This window comes from Haemaphysalis longicornis, unplaced genomic scaffold, assembly GCF_048455015.1.
Source record: "Haemaphysalis longicornis isolate Haplotype H1 unplaced genomic scaffold, Haemaphysalis longicornis Haplotype H1 scaffold_4, whole genome shotgun sequence".
Taxonomy (NCBI): Eukaryota; Metazoa; Arthropoda; class Arachnida; order Ixodida; family Ixodidae; genus Haemaphysalis; species Haemaphysalis longicornis.
The window spans coordinates 5,086,203-5,106,754 of NW_027526361.1; the positions used below are offsets into that span (position 1 = coordinate 5,086,203).

The 20,552-nt window shown below is 47.5% G+C and overlaps 1 protein-coding gene across 6 annotated transcripts in view; it reads left to right on the top strand.

Annotated features, from left to right (window-relative positions):
* The window catches only part of Rbcn-3b (WD repeat-containing protein Rbcn-3B), a 94,322-nt gene that overhangs the window by 42,331 nt on the left and 31,439 nt on the right, over positions 1-20,552 (top strand). For 5 of the 6 annotated variants that reach the window (XM_077705721.1, XM_077705726.1, XM_077705725.1 and 2 more), the window contains 5 exons: positions 955-1,064; positions 3,820-3,966; positions 4,040-4,179; positions 4,394-4,615; positions 14,120-14,375. In XM_077705721.1, coding sequence (XP_077561847.1) covers positions 955-1,064; positions 3,820-3,966; positions 4,040-4,179; positions 4,394-4,615; positions 14,120-14,375 — 875 coding nt within the window. The remainder of the gene's footprint in view (positions 1-954; positions 1,065-3,819; positions 3,967-4,039; positions 4,180-4,393; positions 4,616-14,119; positions 14,376-20,552) is intronic. The other variant, XM_077705724.1, reaches the window with a different exon arrangement.

Consider the following 20,552-nt stretch of genomic DNA (forward strand, 5'->3'; position numbering starts at 1 on the left):
TGATGATTATAACCGTGATTGTTATGATAAAATAACTAGAACAAAAAGTTGCTCATTGTTTTGTCAGTTATCAGCTTTCAAAGCGACCTGTTTGCCGCAAGTGTGGGCTTTGCATTGTCGGCCTGTTTTGCGAGCAGCATACAGGTACCACTCAAACATCGTGCTTGTCAGCATTCTGTGACATACGCCAAATGCACTTCACCTGTGGTTGTTGAGGCCTCCTCTAAATTATTTTAGCATTCCTACGACTGGCAGGTGTCATTGTCCAAAATCTTCGTCTCACATGATCCTGCCATGCGTGAAGTTGCAAGTTGTGTTCCTGACCCCTGTGACTGAATTTTTAACGAGGACCGCAAACAAAAAGCCTGTATGCACTAAATGTGCTGCACATTTACATCCTCTTTGGGGTCATCAATGAAATAAGCTCACAGCTGCTGGGGAAGTTAACTCTGCGATGAGGAAGCTGTGGTAATCTGCCTGATTTACCGTCTGGAAGATTGACGGTGGAACAACTACTCGTGGCTGGCATGTAATTGAGTTGTTCAGTAGGAGTGGTGCAGAGGCAGTGGACATTTAAATGCGCTGTTCATCGTTCCTTCCACTGCATCCTTTTAGTACGGAATGAAGAGTTTCCAATTTTGAGGGGCTATTCAGCCACACTGGATTGTGGAATTAAAACCTGATCTCCAGTATTAGCATAGATCGCAAGCTGAGGTTGGCATTAGCAGTATTCTCTAATCACTGGGTGATAGAAATGAAGATGTGCACGCCCATAATGCCTCATCACTGTTTCCCCTTCCCATGAGAGAGGCAGTACAAAGGAAGAAGACAGTCCTAGCAACTTTCCGCAGCCTCGTTATAAAGTAACTCAAAATGATGGGAGTGGGGAGGGGTGGAGGGGTGGTGAAAAGACACACAGGTGCTGCACAGTTCTATTTCCTTTTGTCCTCACAGGCTTCATCGCTAAAGTTAAAGACACTGCGGAAACTGCAGCATCCAGAATCCAAGCCAAGGCAGAAAGTGTGGGCATCAAAACATCACAGGCAGATATTTCAGGAGCAAAGGTATCTAATTCTTGCTTTTCTCCTTTTCTTTCAAGCATGAAACTTTCGCCTTGGTGTTGGGAATCTTGTATTTCTCTTATGGCTCGCACTGATTTTGGCATGAAACATTGTAATTGCCAGAGGAGTTGACTCTGAGCTGTGTTGTGCACTGTGCACACCTCAGAATGTTGGATGTCGAGGCGGACGGAACAGCCCAACTTCGGGTCATCCTCAGTTCTGCTTGTCCGGTCAGGCCAACATTCTGCGGTAGCGCACTGCAGTGCAGTAAGTGCTGAGCTGGCGAGCTGCTGTGTAGAGGTCACAGGTTCAGTGTTGAGCCAAGGAGTTTGCATTTACACGAAACCAACGTAGTCCTTCACCACGGCATGCCTCATAGCTCAGGCATGGCTTCATACGCACAAAGCTCCCATTAACCCAGCACTAAGGCAGTGATAAAGAGGCAAGAAACAAAACCATCTATGGGTCGAGATTTTGGCACGTGTTGAACATCCCCAAGTTGTCTATATTAATCCGGAGCCTTCCACTATGGCACATCGAAGCCTGGTGCAGATCCTGGTACAAAAGAGAAACTCCCATGAGAGCATTTTTGCACACTCCAGGGGCCGAATTCTCTAAAACGACGGGTAGCGCCATGCAAATGCATGTGTGTTGGACCCTCTGGGTTCTTCCAGCTGCGGCGCGATGCTCAGGGAGGGGAGCGACAAGTGTGAAGAGGATGAGGATTTAATGGCATCTGTAAGAAGTGGCGCGAGCCGATGCAGCCACATTAGCATGCGGCAGCTCGTGACAAGCATAGTGAAGTGGTGATGATTACCGTCGTCTGCTGCAAGGGAGGACAAAGAGGAAGTCACAACAGCATGTTGGGGCGTCGCTTTGAGGTGTTTGCGAAGAAGCCCTTCGCAAAGAAGCCCTTTGCGAAGAAGCCCTTCGCAGTCCCTCCGCAAAACACCCCCAAAGCGACGGCCCAACCCCTGAACACATGCATTTGCATGGCGCTACCCCGTCGTTTCAAAGCGACGTCCCGTCGTTTTAGAGAATTCGGCCCCAGCTGTACGCTAATATTTGACAAAATGGTACATCATTTGACATTACTTTGATCAGACTATCAGTATTTGAAATTTCAAAGTGTCTGGCTATATGGCGGCAGGCATTCCATAAGCAGCAGCTCTTAGTTGAATTGTTCTGTTTGAGAAGGGTCTGCATTCAGTGTACAGAAGAAGGAAAGAATAAAATTGTTGATTACCAGAATAGTTATTGTTGGTCTGTTTGTGACTGTTGTTAGTAACTTTTCTGCAATTATTTAAATTATTTGCTTCGAACTTACTCGAAGCAAATTGTTCATTTCATACTTGCTTTGAAGGCTGAACTAGTTCTTGTGCATGACTACCCTGTTCGCGTTTTTTGTTTGTTTGCTTTTTATTGATGACGTTAATTAAAAGCACATGCTGAGCACTTTTCTCTATAGGCTTGAGAAGCCTTCACAGCTGTTGTACATAATTTGTTTCATGAAAAACATCTGTTTTATTACGACAGCTGTACACTTGCTGTATTCCTCTCTCTCTCTCTCTCTCTCTCTCTCTCTCTCTCTCTCTCTCTCTCTCTCTCTCTCCTCTCTCTCTCTCTCTCTCCTCTCCTCTCTCTCTCTCCTCTCTCTCTCTCTCTCTCTCTCTCATCTCTCTCTCTCTCTCTCTCTCATCTCTCTCTCTCTCTCTCTCTCTCTCTTCTCTCTCTTTTACGTGTTGGCTGTACTGAGAGCATGCTTTTAGGCACCATTAATCTTGACATGCCCTGGTGTGCATTTTGTGAGCATTGTTTTCATTTGCATGTGTTGAGCCTGAATTTTGCCACCTGTATTTCTATTTGCATGCTGTGAGTTAGAGGTATGCGAATGCAGATTTTCTGCCTCATTTTGCTTTGCATGTGCCCCTTCAATCCTGTGCCTCACTTTTGCGCTTCTGTTTTAGGCTTTCGCGCACAGACCTTTGGCCAGAAGGGTAGGCTATGCCTTGCATGCTTCACTATGCTCCTGCACTATGCACTGTACTGCTTCCTTTTCTTTTGTGTGCAGTCCGAATTGTTCTTTTTCGGCTGCGCTGGAGGCAGTCGCTTGTGTATACTCCAGAAGTACCAGATGCTAAGTGAGAGCAACCAAGCTTTGCAGTGCTTTTTATTGGCACAAACAGTGTGCAGTAACCTTGTGCATGCACATAACCTGCCCCCACATGTTATCCGCGCACCCATGTGGTGCCTGCAGAAAAAAGAAAAGTACAGTGTTGTCATGTAGCCAAGGGCGACATGGTGTTTGAAGGATTAAAGTTTATGGGAGTGAACTTTTGCTCTGCAGTTAATAAGAAAATGCAAATGTCAGAGAAGCAGTCAGCAGATTGGCACAGACGGTTATCAGGCAGATGCCATGGTGTTTTCTTTGCATGAATTTATCTACAGTGTTCTCGTTGCTACAAACATGAATTTAATAAGTCGAGAGAATTCCCCACTGAACAGCAACACCCTTGCCCTGTCAAAACAAGATTGCCGGTGTGGCCCAACTCTTGCTTCTCTTGGAACGCAATACGACAAGGTGGCCAGGGGCAGCCAGGCGCTGATCACGAGGCGCTAATGAACAAGTCAACAGTTGTGGCTTGCAGCAGCGCAACACTGCTGGAGTACAGTGGTTAAGCATGGGTCCCGAATGTCTCCTCGTTGGTGCCGCTGCCAAGTGGTGTGGCCATTGTTGGGTGCTCTCTCTTCCCCTCAGCCGGGGGAGGCGAAGAACGCGGCCGCGCTGGCGGTGGGCTCCAAGCTGAAGCACCTGAGCCTGGCCGAGACCAACCTGACCATGGAGATTGCGCAGCTGCTGCTCTCCCTGCTGCACGCCTGGGGGCTGGACAACGACCTGGACAAGGCAAGGCTGAGCGGGGCCACACTGAGCCTTGAGCGGCTCTGGTCACGGTGCCCTCCCCCGCCTGTGCGTGCAGGTGTGTGAGGGCAAGCTGGGCCTGCTGTGCCCCATGCGGCCCATCTGCTTCGGCCTGCTCTCGCGGGGCAGCCACATGAGCCTGCTGCTGCCCACCCACACCTACCGCATCCTGCCCGCCAAGGAGGCGCCCGCCCTCAGGTGGGGTTTCCTGGACAGGCCTCGGTGGGCCAGCATCGGAATGTGTTTACTGCTGGGGGTAACACTCAGTGCCACACGACGGCATCTCCCCCGTTGATACCTTCTCCACTGTAGTTGTCAAGTTGCAGGGCCTTTGCTTCCCCCAACCCCCCTCTCCTGCAGACAGTGGTTGTGGCCAGTGCGACTGCAAGGGTGCCCGTTGTCACTGTTGCAGCAGCAGCAAGGGGGAGGCGCGCAAGGTGACCATCCCGGTGCCCAAGGAGCAGATCGAGGAGGAGGAGCGGGCACGGCGCTTCTCGTCGCGGGGCCACTGGGAGCTGTCCACGGCTGTCACCACCAACCACCTGCTGTCGGTGATTGCACTGGCCAACACGCTCATGTCCATGAATAGCGCCACTTTCGTGCCCGAGCAGGAGAAGCGCCGCAAGCTGCACAGGTCTGCCTCACTCGCATCGCTGCCGACAAAGTTGGCCGCAAACTCAGCCACTACTGTGCCCTTAGCATTTTGAGCAATAACAACGCACTCCGAAGCCCAAAAAGAAATATTTACATGTAGTTGCTTCATTGATAAAAGTTCAGTTCAATGAGCCAGCACTGTTTGAAAAAGTTGGAACCAGTGCAGAAAGCTTCCAATAGTGATGCGACACCTGAGATTAGAAGTTACAAGTCTGTTTCTCAATCTTATTTTTTATTGAAGGGGCCATGAAGATAAAACACAACTTGCTGAGTGTGAAAGAACTAGCCCTTGGTAACTCATTCAGCTCCATTCCAGCCACGAAAGACATTGTTTAACCGAGAAAATGCAGGAAATATTGAAAATCTTTCAAATTTCGCACTGCGGTGATGTGTGATGGGCAGGAGTCACGTGATGGGGGCCAGCACTAAAACATAGTTGTCAGTGTGTTAACTGGATGTTAGCATTCGAGTGGTATGATCAAACAGAGCTGAATGCCCCACTACAATCGCCCAGTCATGTTTCTTGGCAAGGGCTTAAAGGGACCCTGCAACACTTACCATCGACTACTCGGAATGTATTTCGGGGTAAAGTCTATTGTCCCAGCAATCTCCTCCCACAAGATTTATGAAAATCCGTTCACTATCACCTAAGCTACGCATGATGAGAAATCTCGCATAATTGTTCCCTCTCAACTCGACCGCGGACAACACGGCGAAAGCTGCACGCTTTCTCCCGGAGAGGGGGTGGCTCGCAGCGTTCTGTTTGGTGGCCTTCGATATGTCACAGGCCGGAGAGTTTTGTCCTTTTCTCCGCAACGTGGAGGGGCCTATTTCTGGTTTGGTGCCACAAAAAGGCAGGCATGGCTACGTGCTCGCACGCAAGTGCTCAGGCTGGTAGGGCATTTTTGAAGCAGTAAGCGTTTGTTGTCGAGCAGTCTCATTGAAAGGAACGCATTGAGTTCGTCACTCAAACTCCGCACACACTCAAAACAAAATAAACACCAGAAGTATGCGTGCAGGTTCAGACGTAGAAGAGGCTGGTACACAGCGCCGACGACGGCGGATCGTCACAGGAAATGCGAATAAGCCACGAAGTGGACCAGCGATAGCCAATAGGACAGCCATGGCCAAAATGATGTCGTTTAGGCCATGCCAGAGGTGCGTAATGAGGAGAACTGAAGAGAGCATGGTTGGTTTTTCCCAGCCTTTCACGGCGATTTCTCGCTTACCGCTTGACGGGCACGTGTAATATTACGCTCAGGTATTCCTGGCAGTGTAATCTAAACGGTGCGCAGGTTTACTTGCACTGCACAAAGACTGTTGCAGGGTCCCTTTAAGCCGGCGGCTGCCAATCGCACAAACAAGATTCTGTGAAATCAAAGAAATTGCCAGCAAGTGGCTGGGGAGTTGCCACTGGTTTGTGTTTCCCTTCATATCTGCATTATTTTTGCCAAGTTTGCAATAAAGTTGGCATCATTGTTATCGGGACAAAGCAGTCTTTTAAAGAACCAAACTTTTATTTTGTCTTCATGGCCCCTTTAAAGGAAAACACAGAAGCAAGCAGTAAATGTGCAATTTCTGAATGTAGAAAAACTTCCCAAAGTTTAGTTGGTTAAGGCAATTTAGAAAACAAGCGCACAGTGGTGAAAGTTCCTGCTTGAGCGTGATTGGGTGCGTTTTACATTGTTATGATGCCTGAATATCCCTTCTTCGCTTCGTCAGAGTATTTCTCATTACTGGGTGGGTCTGTGTGGGTGTGGGTTCTCTACAACGTAGAATGTTTTATGGTGGCCTCCTATTGTGTCATTTGACTGCTACGACTTCTGCGCTGGACCCAAACACACCCTGCACCTTGTAGCCTTGCATGCCAGCTTTTATAGATGGTACTCACACTAAAGTTTAGTGGCCAATTTTTTTCTCTTGGCAACACTGAAAACAGCCAGGATTGTGCCTACCGTGCCTGCGCATGCATCCGCATCTTGGAGGGGGAAAAACACGCTCTAGTGTCTGTCGTCTGCACCATTACCACCACACTTTTGGCCATAGCGTCAACAGACATGAATAATAGCAGTGACATTATGTGCTGATGCTCTACTTGCCCTAGAGAACTTCGCATCACCACTGGAGAATGGAGCAGTGGTCGCGAAAGGAAGCGGCATGAAGCAAGAAATGGCTACGCTGCAGCGCAGTTGCCTGCCAACACGGAGATCCACACATGTGCGCCTGCACCTTGCAGACGTCAGAGTCATTCAGTACAAAAGCCAAATAATAATGCTTCCGAAGAAATTGTGAATGTTCACACGCACACCGATTGAGATACGATGGCAGCGTAGCAGCACGGTGGGCTGTAGGACGCTGTGCAATACAGTAGTTAACGTTGAGGTAATGCTTTTGAGCTCACTGGGGCGGTCTCGTGTGCTCTGCCATGCCGGAGCCTGCACGTCCCCGTTGCTATGGTGACACGCTCTGTTGCCAGCATGTGTGCCCCGCCATTGAATACAACATATACAACGTCCCTTCTGTTGACTGCCCCAGCTCTGTCATTGTTTATTTGTGGCATGCAGTGAAGACAAATGAGCCTTAGCCTTGCTTTGTAAATATGTCCAGTGGGTGAGTGAGGCTTAACCTGACTTGAAATGCATTGATATCAGTTTCCCTAGTACGATAGGTATGTGGGATAAAGTAAAACACTTTGTTTGTGTCCCACAGTTTCTCACGGACTAGCTGCATTGTGCTCCTGTTTTTTGTTACTGAGGCCTCTGGGGAAGGCCCTCTTCCTGTGCCACCATCATTCTGGTTGGCCCCGCAGGGGGCATCTGCTAAAGCAGATGTTTGCGTGTACTGTGCGACACAACGGACCCCGAGCACCCACGTTTAGCCGTGCGTGGCAGCGCCGTGACCGGGGAAAAGAGGGTCCTGGTGGTTGAGCCGACGCCGAGTGCTTGGACCTTTAAGGCCCCTTGGCGGAGGCAACACACCACTTTGGCCTCCGCTTCCCGTAGACGGCACCTCCGGTCTGACCCGCCCGGGGGGAATCGGCAGTCGCCTTTTCCTGTCCTTCCCTTCACCTTTCGCTTTCCTGTCTCCTTTCTAACAACTTTCCTGTCGTCTCATTCTTTCTCAGTTTCCCTTTTTCCTGGCGGCTAGGGTTAACCTTGTGTGGCGGACGACCCTGAGTTCAGCCATATTAGGTTATAGTCGTGGTGTACAGCTGGCGTGGGCAGGACTTGCTCGCGAGTTCCTGTCCCGTCCCCTTGTTGGGCTCCATGGTGGGCGGCTGGCACCATGGCCGAACAGATTTTTCATTTTATGGCTTCTTTTTTTCGCACAACTGATCCCTCTCGTAAAAGAGGGGGCACCGACGTAACTGCTAAGTTTTTCACGAAGAACGTTACGAACTTCCCACGCTTCCACGTGGTTCACAGCAACGATGAAGAGAAAACTGCCCGACTTGTCTCACCATTTCTTGTCGCAAAAACCCTAACTGCCACCATTGGCGAAGGCTACAAAGTAAAAAAACTAGCTAATGGAGACCTCCTACTCGAACTGCTCTACAAACACCAGTGTGACAAACTGCCAGGACTAACATCTTTTGGTGAGATCCCTATAACTATAAGCGAACACAGGTCACTCAACACGGTCCGCGGAGTCATATCCGATGACGACCTAAAGTACGTGTCTGAGGAGGAACTTCTCGAAGGTCTGAAAGAACAGAACGTCACAAATGTGTATAGAATCAAAATCAGAAGAGAAAACAAAGAAATCCAGACTAAACACATGGTCCTTACCTTCGCATCCAGCATACTTCCAGAATCCGTAGAGGTAGGATACACAAAAATGAAACTGAGACCGTATATTCCAAATCCTCGCCGATGCTACAAGTGCCAACGATACGGTCACGGCTCGCTAAGCTGCCGGGGCCAAGACACCTGCGCCAAATGTGCCTCCAATGAACACCTTACTGAGAACTGTGAATCCGAACAACAACTGTGTGAACTGCAAGGGCAACCACGCAGCATACTCTCGTGTTTGCCCAGCGTGGAAAAAAGAAAAAGAGATCATCACGCTGAAAGTGACTGAAAACCTTACATTTCGTGAAGCACGGAGGCGACTGACACCAGCGCATACCCGATCCTACTCCGTTGTGGTGCAACAGGGCGCGGCATCACAGCTGTCTTCGGCGCCTGCTGAAGCCACACAGAGTGAGGCTGAAGCAAGGCCCCCCGCGCCCCCGGTGGAAGCAGCTAGTGCTGCTCCACCACCCCCAAAGCGGGCTGCACGGACCCCTGGTTTGGCAGTCCCGAAGACCTCTGCCCACACGGCTAGGTCCAACACTTCAACACCCGTGCATTCTGCACGAACCTCCAGCGTCTCGGAGGAGACAATGGACACAACTGAGGGAGGTTCTCGGCCGTCTACTTCGGTGGTGCGGCGGAACTCCCTTGAAAATGGAAAGAAAGGCGAAAACCGTATCACGGGACCGAAAACGTAGTTTTCACCTGATACAAAAATAACATGGCATTCCTAGTCCACTGGAATTGTAGAGGACTTTTAAATAATTTAAATGACGTGAAAGAAATATTCGCGACTCATTCACCTGCAGTCTTGTGCGTTCAAGAAACAAACTTGGGTCCTAAACATAAGAACATACTGAAAGGATACCAGGTCTTTCGTTGTGACCGAGAGCAGGCGAATAGGCTCTCTGGTGGTGTCGCCATAATTGTGCAAAATGGTATTGCAGCTAAAGAACATAAACTGAAAACTAGGCTAGAAGCAGTAGCTGCCACCATGCTTGTATTCAAAACAATCACAGTCTGCTGTGTGTACTTGGAACCACAACTCACGGTATCACTGCTTGATTTAGAAGACCTAGTAAATCAGTTACCAGAACCGTTCCTAATAGTAGGTGATTTTAATGTCCACTCATCCTTTTGGGGAAGTGAAAAAACTGATGTAAGAGGCCAGATTCTAGAAGATTTGATTTTGACCAATAATGTCTGCTTACTGAATACTGGTAAGCCTACATACTGCTCCCCAAGCTCAGGAAAGATGAGCTGCTTAGATTTATCCTTTAGTTCACCATCTGTTTTTAGCGATTTTAAATGGGATATCATAAACAACCCATATGGGAGCGATCATCTACCTGTACTCATTAGCGTAACATCTTCACCAACTATTATCCCGACGAAACCACGCAGGTGGAAACTTCAGTTTGCCGACTGGGGACTTTTTGCTTCGGAAGCAAATTTAGACCAAGTTTTTTCAGACACTCTTAGTATTGACGAATTGAATGAAGTGTTTACATCCCGCATTGTTAATGCTGCACGCATAGCTATCCCACAGTCCACGGGAGTGGTGAGGCAGAACCACAAAGTATGGTGGACTCAAGAATGTAAGGAGGCAAAAAAGCAGCAAAATAAAGCATGGGGAGTCTTTAGAAGGTACCCAACCCAGGAAAATTTAATAAATTTTAAAAAGGTAAGAGCTAAAGCAAGGTACATTCGCCGAAAAGCTGAGAGAGCCTCATGGCAAAATTATGTCTCGTCCATAAACAGCTCCGTAACATCAAAGAAGGTATGGGAGCAAATTCATAAGCTAAACGGGACGTACTCCCCCTACACACTTCCCCTTTTAACAGCACCAGATGTGCAAACAAGCATAGAAGAACAGGCAGATATACTGGGTGAACACTTTGCCAAAGTATCAAGTTCCGCACACTACACACAAGCTTTCTTAAAGTATAAAAACACAGCTGAGAAACAACGACTGCCAACATTTGGTGGCACAAACGAAACGTACAACAGTTTAATTACACTCCAAGAATTAAAGAGAGCTCTTTTGGCTGGTAAGCAGACCGCCCCCGGGCCAGATGATATACATTACGAAATGCTCGCTCATCTGTCTGGTCCTGCTGTAGAAGCACTTTTGAAGTTTTTTAACAAAATTTGGGTATCGGGAAAAATGCCGGGAGCTTGGAAAAAAGCTTTTATTGTAGCATTCTTAAAACCCGGAAAGCCGCCAACCTCCCCTAGTAGTTATAGACCAATAGCCCTTACGAGCTGTCTGGCCAAAACTTTTGAACTAGTTGTGAATACCAGGTTAAATTTTGTCCTACAATCAAATGAACTTATAGACATTCACCAGTGCGGCTTCAAAAAAGCATGCTCAACAACTGACCATCTTGTCCGCCTTGAAAATGCCGTACGAGAAGCATTTATACACAAACAACACTGTCTTGCTGTCTTTTTTGATCTCGAGAAGGCCTATGACACTACATGGACGTTTGGAATAATGCGGGATTTAGTAGAATTAGGCATACGTGGAAGAATGCTGAACTGCCTGAATGATTTCTTGACAAATCGTTCATTTCAAGTGCGCCTGGGCTCAACCCTGTCGAGGAATTTCGTACAGGAGAACGGGGTCCCTCAGGGCTGTATTCTTAGCACAACATTGTTTGTTGTCAAAATGAACTCCATATCAAAAATAATTCCAAGGTCGATTATGTATTCTGTTTATGTTGATGACCTTCAAATAGCTTGCACATCGTCCAATGTAACGACATGCGAGAGACAAGTACAGTTGACCATAAATAAACTGACAACATGGGCAGACAGAAATGGTTTCCAGTTTTCACCACACAAAACAGTCGCCATTCTTTTCTCACTCAAACGAGGCCTGCAGACAGACCCCACCCTACACCTAAAAGAAATAAATTTGCCCATACAAAATGAACACAAATTTCTCGGCGTAACATTTGACAAAAAACTCACTTTCCTGCCTCACATCAATATCTTGAAAAAGAAAGCATCCGGGGCTCTAAATATACTTAAGGTTCTGTCTCGTAAACACTGGGGTTCCGACAGGTCATGCCTCCTACAAGTTTATCGCTCCGTTGTACGCTCTTGCTTAGACTATGGTTGCATTGTGTATGGCTCAGCAAGGCAGTCCTACTTAAAACGACTGGATCCCGTACATAATTTAGGTTTACGACTCTCGTCTGGCGCATATAGGACATCACCCATTAGCAGTCTTTATGTTGAAACCAATGAACCGCCACTTACATACAGAAGACTCATGCTCACGTGCTCATACATCCTAAAGATCCGTTCACTACCGAAACATCTGTGCTATCCCATAGTCACGAAATGCCCATCTAGGACACTGTTTAATAACAAACCCCAAGCTATTAGACCGTTGCTCCTTCGGTTTGAAGAGAAATGCCAAGAACTTGGTATGCTGGACACATTACCTGGGACTGCCCATAGAACAAAACAACTACCACCTTGGTATACATTCCCTGCTGTGTGCGATTTTACACTGACACACTTTCAAAAAAAGAAAACACCGCGTGAACACATATTACAGGAGTTTTTGGCACTAAACGAAAAATACAAAGGCTACACCTCATTTTACACAGACGGTTCCAAAACAGCATGCTATGCTGGGAGTGCAATAATACAAGGTGAATGGGAGAAGGTGATCAGACTACCTCAGTGCGCCTCGGTTTTCACAGCGGAGTCTTATGCAATTGCTGTTGCTGTGGAAAGAATAAGGAAGGAAAGCATTCCGAAAAGTGTTATCTACACAGACTCGCTCAGCGCGATCACAGCCCTACATTACAAAAATGCAGCTCAACCCATAATAGGAGACATAATACACAATTTAGTGACAGCAAAAATACAGGGACAGGAAATTAAGTTGTGCTGGGTTCCTAGCCATGTTGGGATCAATGGTAATGAGAGAGCCGATGCATGTGCTGCGCAGGCTGGTAGTAAAACAGTAACACAAGTACATATTCCTCATAGCGACTGTATGAAATTTATACGGAGTAAACTCAGAGAAACATGGCAGTCCTCATGGGATAACGAAACAGACAACAAACTTCACATAGTTAAGCCCACTATAGCAGAGTGGGAATCAAGCAAACATGAGGAGCGCTACACAGAAGTCATTTTATGTCGTCTCCGCATCGGACATACACACCTGACACATAACTTCCTTCTAATGAAAGAAGATAAACCGAGATGTGAGAGAGAGAGAATAAACTTTATTTAATGAGAGGAGTCAAGCGGGCGGTTTCCTCAGTTCAGGACCCCGTTGGAGCGTCCAGCCGCCTCAGCCCGGTGGATCAGCCGAAGCTGCTCTTCGAGGCTAGAGCTGGCCAGCACTTCCTCCCACTGCTCAATCGAGGGATTAGATATCGAGGAAAGTGAGGGGTTAAGCTGGCACTCCCACACCATGTGATACAAGGTGCAGGGCGCGTTGCAGAATTGGCACTGTGAGTAGTATATTGTTGGCCAGAATAAGTGGAGTTTGGTCGGGTGGGGGAACGTGTTGGTTTGGAGGAGACGCCAGGAGCGCTCCTCTGCCTTGCTGAGGGAGGGGTGGCCAGCGGGTAGCATAAGCCTGGTGAGCCTGTAGAATTGGGTCACCTCCTGGTATGACGTTACAGGGATCGCTGTCTCAAGCCAACTTTCTCGCGGCGCTCGGTTGGTCAGACCTCGAGCAGTCTCATGAGCAAAGACATTACCGCAGAGGGAAGCGTGAGCTGGTGTCCAGACAATTGACACCCTTTTCCTCGGAGGGTTCTGGCCGAGGATCTTCATGGCGATGCACGAGATGCGGCCTTGGAGGTAGCTCCTACACGCTGACTGTGAATCTGTGATTATCACTTCCGCTGGGGTCTGCGTTATTGCCAGCGCAATAGCTACCTCTTCGGCCTGTAGCGTCGAGACGTTGTTGAGAGTGAGGCTCGAGGCGTGGCTATCTTTCTTCGTCACAGTCGCTACCATGGCTCCTCGTCTGGCATAATCTGCGGCGTCCGTATAATAAACCATATCGTTTGAGCCGTAGTTTTTCTCCAGGGCTCTAACTCGCGCCTCTCTCCGAACATCAGAGTGGCCCCGCTGCCCAGAAACATGCAACCGAGATGTGAGGAATGCGACCAAGAGCTAACAGTAAACCACATGTTACTCTCATGTACGAAATTTGAGGTCCTGAGAAAAAAGCATTTTAGGCTGTTCTACGACGAACACATTCCATTTCACCCCAGTCTACTTTTAGGAGAAAACGCACTTGTTAAAATTTCCTCCGTTTTTAGTTTTATCAAGGAAGCAGGGATTCTAAGCAAGCTGTAAAGCTGTAACGTGATGTAACCGTTATTATCCACAAAATACACAAAACCTTCTGTTTGGCGCATGATAGCCTAAGTTGCTTATGTGCCATAAAACACAACACAACACAACACAACACATTCTGGTTGGGTTTTAATCAGGTTCAATCGTTAGGACTTGAAAAAAGAACAGCGCAACAACAGGACAAAAAATGGAATTACGGTGGATGGACACTGTCTGGTGCCCATCTGTAGTGCTTCTGTTCTTCTGTCCGGTTGTTGCGCTGTTTTTTCTTTACACCGCTCGCCCACATGGAGCTCCCTCCGTGCTTCAAAAGAGGCCCCGTGGTGCTTCCCCCGTCCTTGGTGCAGGCGGCTGAGCCGTGCAGACAGCCGGGCCTTCATGATGGCGGACGGTGGTGCAGCTGGAGGCGGCGGGGTGGACAGCAGCGGCGCTCTGGCGGTGATCCAGGAGGTTCTGACGCAGCAGCAGGCTCACGTCAAGCAGGGCTGGAGCTTGCTGGCTGCGCTGCACTGTGTGCTCCTGCCGGACCTGGTGCGCACCCCGGACTTCAAGCGGCCACAGGTCGAGATGCTGGCCCGCCGCTGGCAGGACCGGTGCCTCGAGGTGCGGCCTTCCTCCATGGTGGCTGTCAGGGTGGGGATTCACACGCGCGAGGGGGCCACAACACCTTGTCTCAGCACACTGGCTGGAGGCAAGCTCCGGTCGGGCAGTGCGAGTGTCACTATCGCCGTCACCCCTTTGTGCACAGACGGGGGTGCATTCATTCTATCCGAGTAATGTCCCCCTTGTTCTTCACTGCTGTTGGGGACTGTTTTCAGTGCTTCCTATGCTTTGAGATGAGTGCCGAATCTCATAATCAGTCCATAGGCTGGAGACGAGAAGTGACTTCTATGTCCACAACATCTGAAGCACACACCAAAGAACAAGAGCTGTGATTCCATCAAGAATAGGATTATGGAAGAGAGGCTTCCTAATTGAAAAGTCCTGGCACCCAAAGAAATGAAAGCACAATCTTGGAGAGGTTGCGAACAACCTAGTCTTTTGAAATGAACGATAATCAAGGCTCGCAAGTGTGAGTCACTAAAAGCGAGCTTGAATAAAATATGCATCCATAGAACCTCACATTCAGCTTATTATGGAGTTAATGTGGTATGAATGTGGTAGAGGTGACTTTTGTGCCTGAGGAGCTCATTTTGTTCCCGTTCAGATGCAGGCAGAAACTCTTCTGGGGAATGAGAGACGTGCACAATCTTTCCTTATTATAGGGGAGCCTGAGGGAAACATAAACGCAACGAGTTTACTCACGACTAGCTTGCGAAAAAGGTTTTTACCCAATGACTCACAGCCAACTTCCACGATTCCTAGCACAATTTTTCCAAACACCATCATCCCCTTTCTCACATGTGTAACTTTGTTTTTACATTCTGGCAGGCGGCAACATGCTACGTGCAGTGGCATGCGTCAATTCATGCACACAGGCAGCCGCAATGCGGCTGCTGGTCGCCGCGTCGTGTAGAGGTGCTGGTGATGGATCGCTCCATGGCCGGCCAGCGTAGAGAACGTTAGGCTTGGCATTGCGGCCCGTACACAGTTTTATGACAATAGGGGAAATGAAAGTTGGGGGCCTCCAAAAAGTAGGGGAACCCAAAAGCAACACGCTCGCTCGCGACAAGTTTTGGAAGAGTGTTTTCCCCAACAGCTCGCAGCCAGCTTGGGTTGCTCGGATTGGCTCGGATGTTGGGAACTGGAGACTCAGCATCGAGGCAGATGTTTGGTCACTACTATCACTACAGTAGTGAATGGCAATCACTAACACAGTTTTGCACCACACTTTCGTCCCCTTTCTTTGCCATTTTAGCAGTCGGTGCGTGTCGATTCTTGCGTGCAGGTAGCACCATCCTTTGGCCCCCCGCTGCATTGCGTGCTCAGGCAGGTGGGTCATTTCAGATAAGATCGAACAAAGCATGGCTGGTCGACCTCTTCAATTGGCTTGAAATTTTTTTACCTCATTCCCGCATGTATGTAATGTGCGGATTCACAAATATTTTTGGGTGAAAAAATTTTGGCCGACTGAAAAAAAAATTTGAACCCACCCGTGTGGACCACGGCCGCTACCTGCCCATGCGCCGCGGCCAAGTTTAGCGACGTCTACCAAGAAATATACTAATCAGGCGGGAATGGTAATTTTTATGCGTAATCTACGCCTGGTGTAAATTTTGCGCCCAAAATATGGTTGGCTAGAAAAACATATATTTTTTGTAATAAATTTCCAAATCTTGCTCAGAGCGCATTTTGTTGTGTACTTTGCGGGCCAGTATTATCGTAAGTAATGGAGCTAGAGCATTCCAATTTGAGTGAGCGCTGCTCCTGGCAAGCACAAATAGGGACCGTAAATATCGTGTCTGTGCACACTAGGTTAAAAAGTAAATGGCGCACAAGTGTGAAGAAAAAACTAAAACACTCCGAGTTCAGAGGCTTATTTAAAAAAAAACACTTCTTCGACTTTGCTGAAATTCTCCACAGATGTTAACTTGTGAATGTACTTCAATGATCATTAAAAACATGTTGCATCATTTTGTTCCTGACGCGCCTACAGCGCGCGAAAAAAGCCTGGTCGGTCAGGTCTTCACAAGATCCTGAGACACGAAACAGTGAGAGCAACTTCCAGTGAATGTGCAGACATTTGATAATTTTTTTGTACCAAAGGCAAACGATTACTTATTGTTAGTATTACAGAGAATGCAGAAGTTAAACTAAAATTTTTATGTGAATTTTGGAACGAAAATTAACAATCTGCGCACCGCTAAATGTGTACTCGTCGAAGAAAAAAAGGAGGAACTCCAGGTTCACGCGCATTTAAAAAAAACGCTTAATTCTTCGAGTTTTATGAAGCTTTCCACAGATATTTTCCTCTAAACGTACTTGTGTGAGCCCTCGAAATATCGTGCGTCATTCTAAGCACAGCGCGGATACAGTCGTGCGGGGGCGAAACAGCTGCCATGTATGGTGGTAAAACGCGCAATTTGAAAGTCTTCAGGTCTACTTTTATAGCTTCCTCTAGATTTCCCCAACCGCGGTCGCTCTTTGTCTTAGATTATCAACGCTCTTTTTTTGTGCGCACTGCTGCCGTGATGCGCTATGGTATTTGACAAGGTGCAAGCAGCCTTGTTTTTTTTAACTCGCCTGGACGTAACTTTCGTTCGCCTGAAATCAAAGGCTCTACGGAAGCCCGTCCGGTCGGCAGCACACATGGCAAGTATTAAAAACGGACATCAGCCACACATGACCCCGGCGCGGGTAACGTCTCCAGGTAGCGCGCCCCTCTTCGGTCCTTCTCCGGACACACTAGTTCAATTACCAAATTAGCGACCAAAGAGGAAGGCAAATGCCCTTGAGCCCGGTGGGGTGTGGGACGACACATGTAGGATCTTTTTTTGTTTGAGTCGAGTATTTTGTGGGCTTTTTCAACCGTATGCGGCGGCGGGGACTTGGCTGAGAGAAAGAGCGAAAGAGGGGACTGGAAGAAAAGGGGCTGCATGCGTTCGAACGGTTACAAGTTTTCAGTTCTGTTACACTGGGAGAGTGCCTTGCGCTGCCTCCCCGCTATGTGACTACGGTCGCATTTTAATCTTCATTTCATCACTTTTTATTATTCCTTTTAAGTATTCTGATTTTATTATTCTTTTTGTATATATTTAGCTTGTTACTCAGTGTCTTTTGTCATAGTTTTGTGGTTGCAAGAGATGACGTCTGCCATGGCCCATGACTGTGCGCATGCCTGCTTGGGTTTAGAAAAAAATCAGGCAGTGGGTAGACGACAATCTCCCACTGTACTCCAAGGCGACTTATGTGAGTGGCGGAGCTGCCAGTCACTTTAAAAGCAGGTACCGGCTTCATGAGTTGCGAAAGAGCGACGTGCCTGAAACGCAATGGATATTCTCCGCAACAAGGCACGGAAAGAATGCCTGCGACGGAGTTGGGGGAATCGTCAAACACCAGGAGACACTTTACAACCTAAATGAACCACTAAGAAATGCGATTCAGATGGCAAAAGAAAAGGTAACTGTGTTGTCTGAGAAGATCAAGAGCGTTCACTTCAAATACCTCGAGGGGGAACGAAGTTTCCAGCTATCACGAAACAAAAAAGGAAGAATGGCGAACAGTGGGTGCCTTTCCCGGCATACAGTCCTGGCACTTGCGGCGTTTAAGGAAGTCACCAGAAGCAGATATATGCGAACTATATGCAGCGCGGACTGTTCGTGCCCCTTTGAGGAAACTGTGAACACTGATGTAGCAAGCAATGTGTAATAAACAGCTAGTAGCTGCACGGTATTAATGGGGTGCCGATGGAACACTTTCATGTCAAACGTTGAGTTCGTTAATGTCGCTTGGCTATTCTATTCTCCTTATCTCGGGAGATGTTCTGCCCTTTCTACGAAATAAATAGGGTAGATCTGCAGAAAGTCACAATCGTCGTTTTATGTCTCAGCTCCTTGTGACCAGCATGCTTGACAAGGCTCTTTTGCGTTTCAGGGATCAAAATGATGCGAGTTTTTTTAATGGCTCACACAATTAAATTAACAGGAAGATATCCGTGGAAAGCTTCATAAAACTCGAAGAAGCGTTTTTTTTAAATGCGCGTGAATCTGGAGTTCCTCCGTTTTTTCTTCGAAGAGTACACGTTTAGCGGTGCGCAGATTGTTTATTTTCGTTCCAAAATTCACATAAAAATTTCAGTTTCGCTTCGGAATTCTCTGTAATGCTATCAATAAGTAATCGTTTGCCTTTGGTACAAAATAATGATAAAATGTCTGCACATTCACTAGAAGTTGCTCTCACTGTTTCATGTCTCAGGATCTTGTGAAGACCTGGCCGACCAGGCTTTTTTTGCGCGCTGTAGGCGCGTCAGGAACAAAATGATGCAACATGTTTTTAATGATCATTGAAGTACATTCACAGGTTAACATCTGGGGGAATTTCAGCAAAATCGAAGAAGTGTTTTTTTTTAATAAGCCTCTGAACTCGGAGTGTTTTAGTTTTTTTTTTCACACTTGTGCGCCATTTACTTTTTAACCGTAGTGTGCACAGACACGATATTTACGGCCCCTATTTGTGCTTGCCAGGAGCAGCGCTCACTCAAATTGGAATGCTCTAGCTCCATTACTTACGATAATACTGGCCCGCAAAGTACACAACAAAATGCGTTCTGAGCGAGATTTGGAAATTTATTACAAAAAATATATGTTTTTCTAGCCAACGATATTTTGGGCGCGAAATGTACACCAGGCATAGATTAAGCATAAAAATTACCATTCCCGCCTGATTAGTATATTTTTTGGTAGACGTCGCTAAACGTGGCCGCGGTGCACGCGTGTGGGTTCAAATTTTTTTTTCACTCGGCCAAACTTTTTTCCGCCGAAAATATTTGTGAATCCGCACATTACATACATGCGGGAATGAGGTAAAAAAATTTAAAGCAAATCGAAGAGGTCGACCAGCCATGCTTTGTTCGATGTTATCTGAAATGACCCAGGTGGGGGTGCTGGGTCACCCACCTGCGTCCGCAGCCAGTCGGCGTAGAGAAGTGTAGGCGTAGAATCACGGCACAAATTTGATCATCCCTTTCAAGATGCCTCGGATTACAATCCCTAGCACAATTTTCCACGCCACTACCATCCACCCTCTTGCATGTTTACCTTCTTTTTCGCGATTGCTTTTATTCTGGACAGCAGGACGAGTGGCTGCTGCCATGGCCTGCGCTAGTTCGAACCGTTTTGTGGGGGCCGTAAGGGGAGACTCGGCCGGTGTGTGTGCAGAAAACATTTCACACTTTCCAGCTTAACTCATTTCTTGCTAACGTTGCACGAAATCTACGGGCTTAGCCGAGCTATCATCATAGCCCACAGTGTTGATCGGAAAACGAGCAAAACATTTGGGGAACCCGAGCATTGCGGTCCCCTAAATTTCCTAATGGATCGGGGACTTGAAGCACCTCCGAATTTGTTTGAGCCTGTCACTTCGCGTAAAAAGCCCAGAGCACCTGTTGACACAGCTGGCCCGGGCTGGTTGTGAAGGCAATACAGTAGCCATGAACGCTCGGGTAGGAAATCTCTAGTATCGCTGAATTAAAGGGGCCATTCAGACAAAGTAAAAGTTTGTTTTATTCAAAAGATTTTGTTTTATAGTGCCCCCAGTGCTTGTCCAGTAGCAAACGATGCTTTATTCCCTGATAAATTAATGTTTAAGTTAGGATTTTGATTTTCCCTCCAAATCGTGTGTTTCGTGACATCTGCAATGACGTAACAAGGACAGAGGGAACGTTAGTGCTCTGTTTACTTCACAGCGGACTGTGGAACACCTTCTTTACCGTCAGTCCTCCTAGATGGCGGGACCATGCTGCACAAGACTGCTGTCTGCCTTTGCTTTGATTCTGACGATAATTGCACCTGGCTTGTTTTTGTAACGGTAGGTAGTAATCATTCATGAAACGTGGGGTATGCTCGACAAACAGGGTCATGCAGGACAACATCGCTTTCACCAATCGGCGGATGTCGTGTGAGAAAACCCCAAAGGGCCGGACTGCTGTGCAGCTATAGCAAGCATAGTGCGCGCAGTACCAGCAGCAGGACGCACTGGTACTTCTATGTTTACGTGTAGTTTCGTAACTTCCATTGTTTATTGCGCCATTCTTAGTGCTATAAAATAGAATATGCATTACATTTCGGTGCACGTTAAAGATCCCCAGGTGGTCAAAATTAATCCGGAGCCCTCCACTACGGC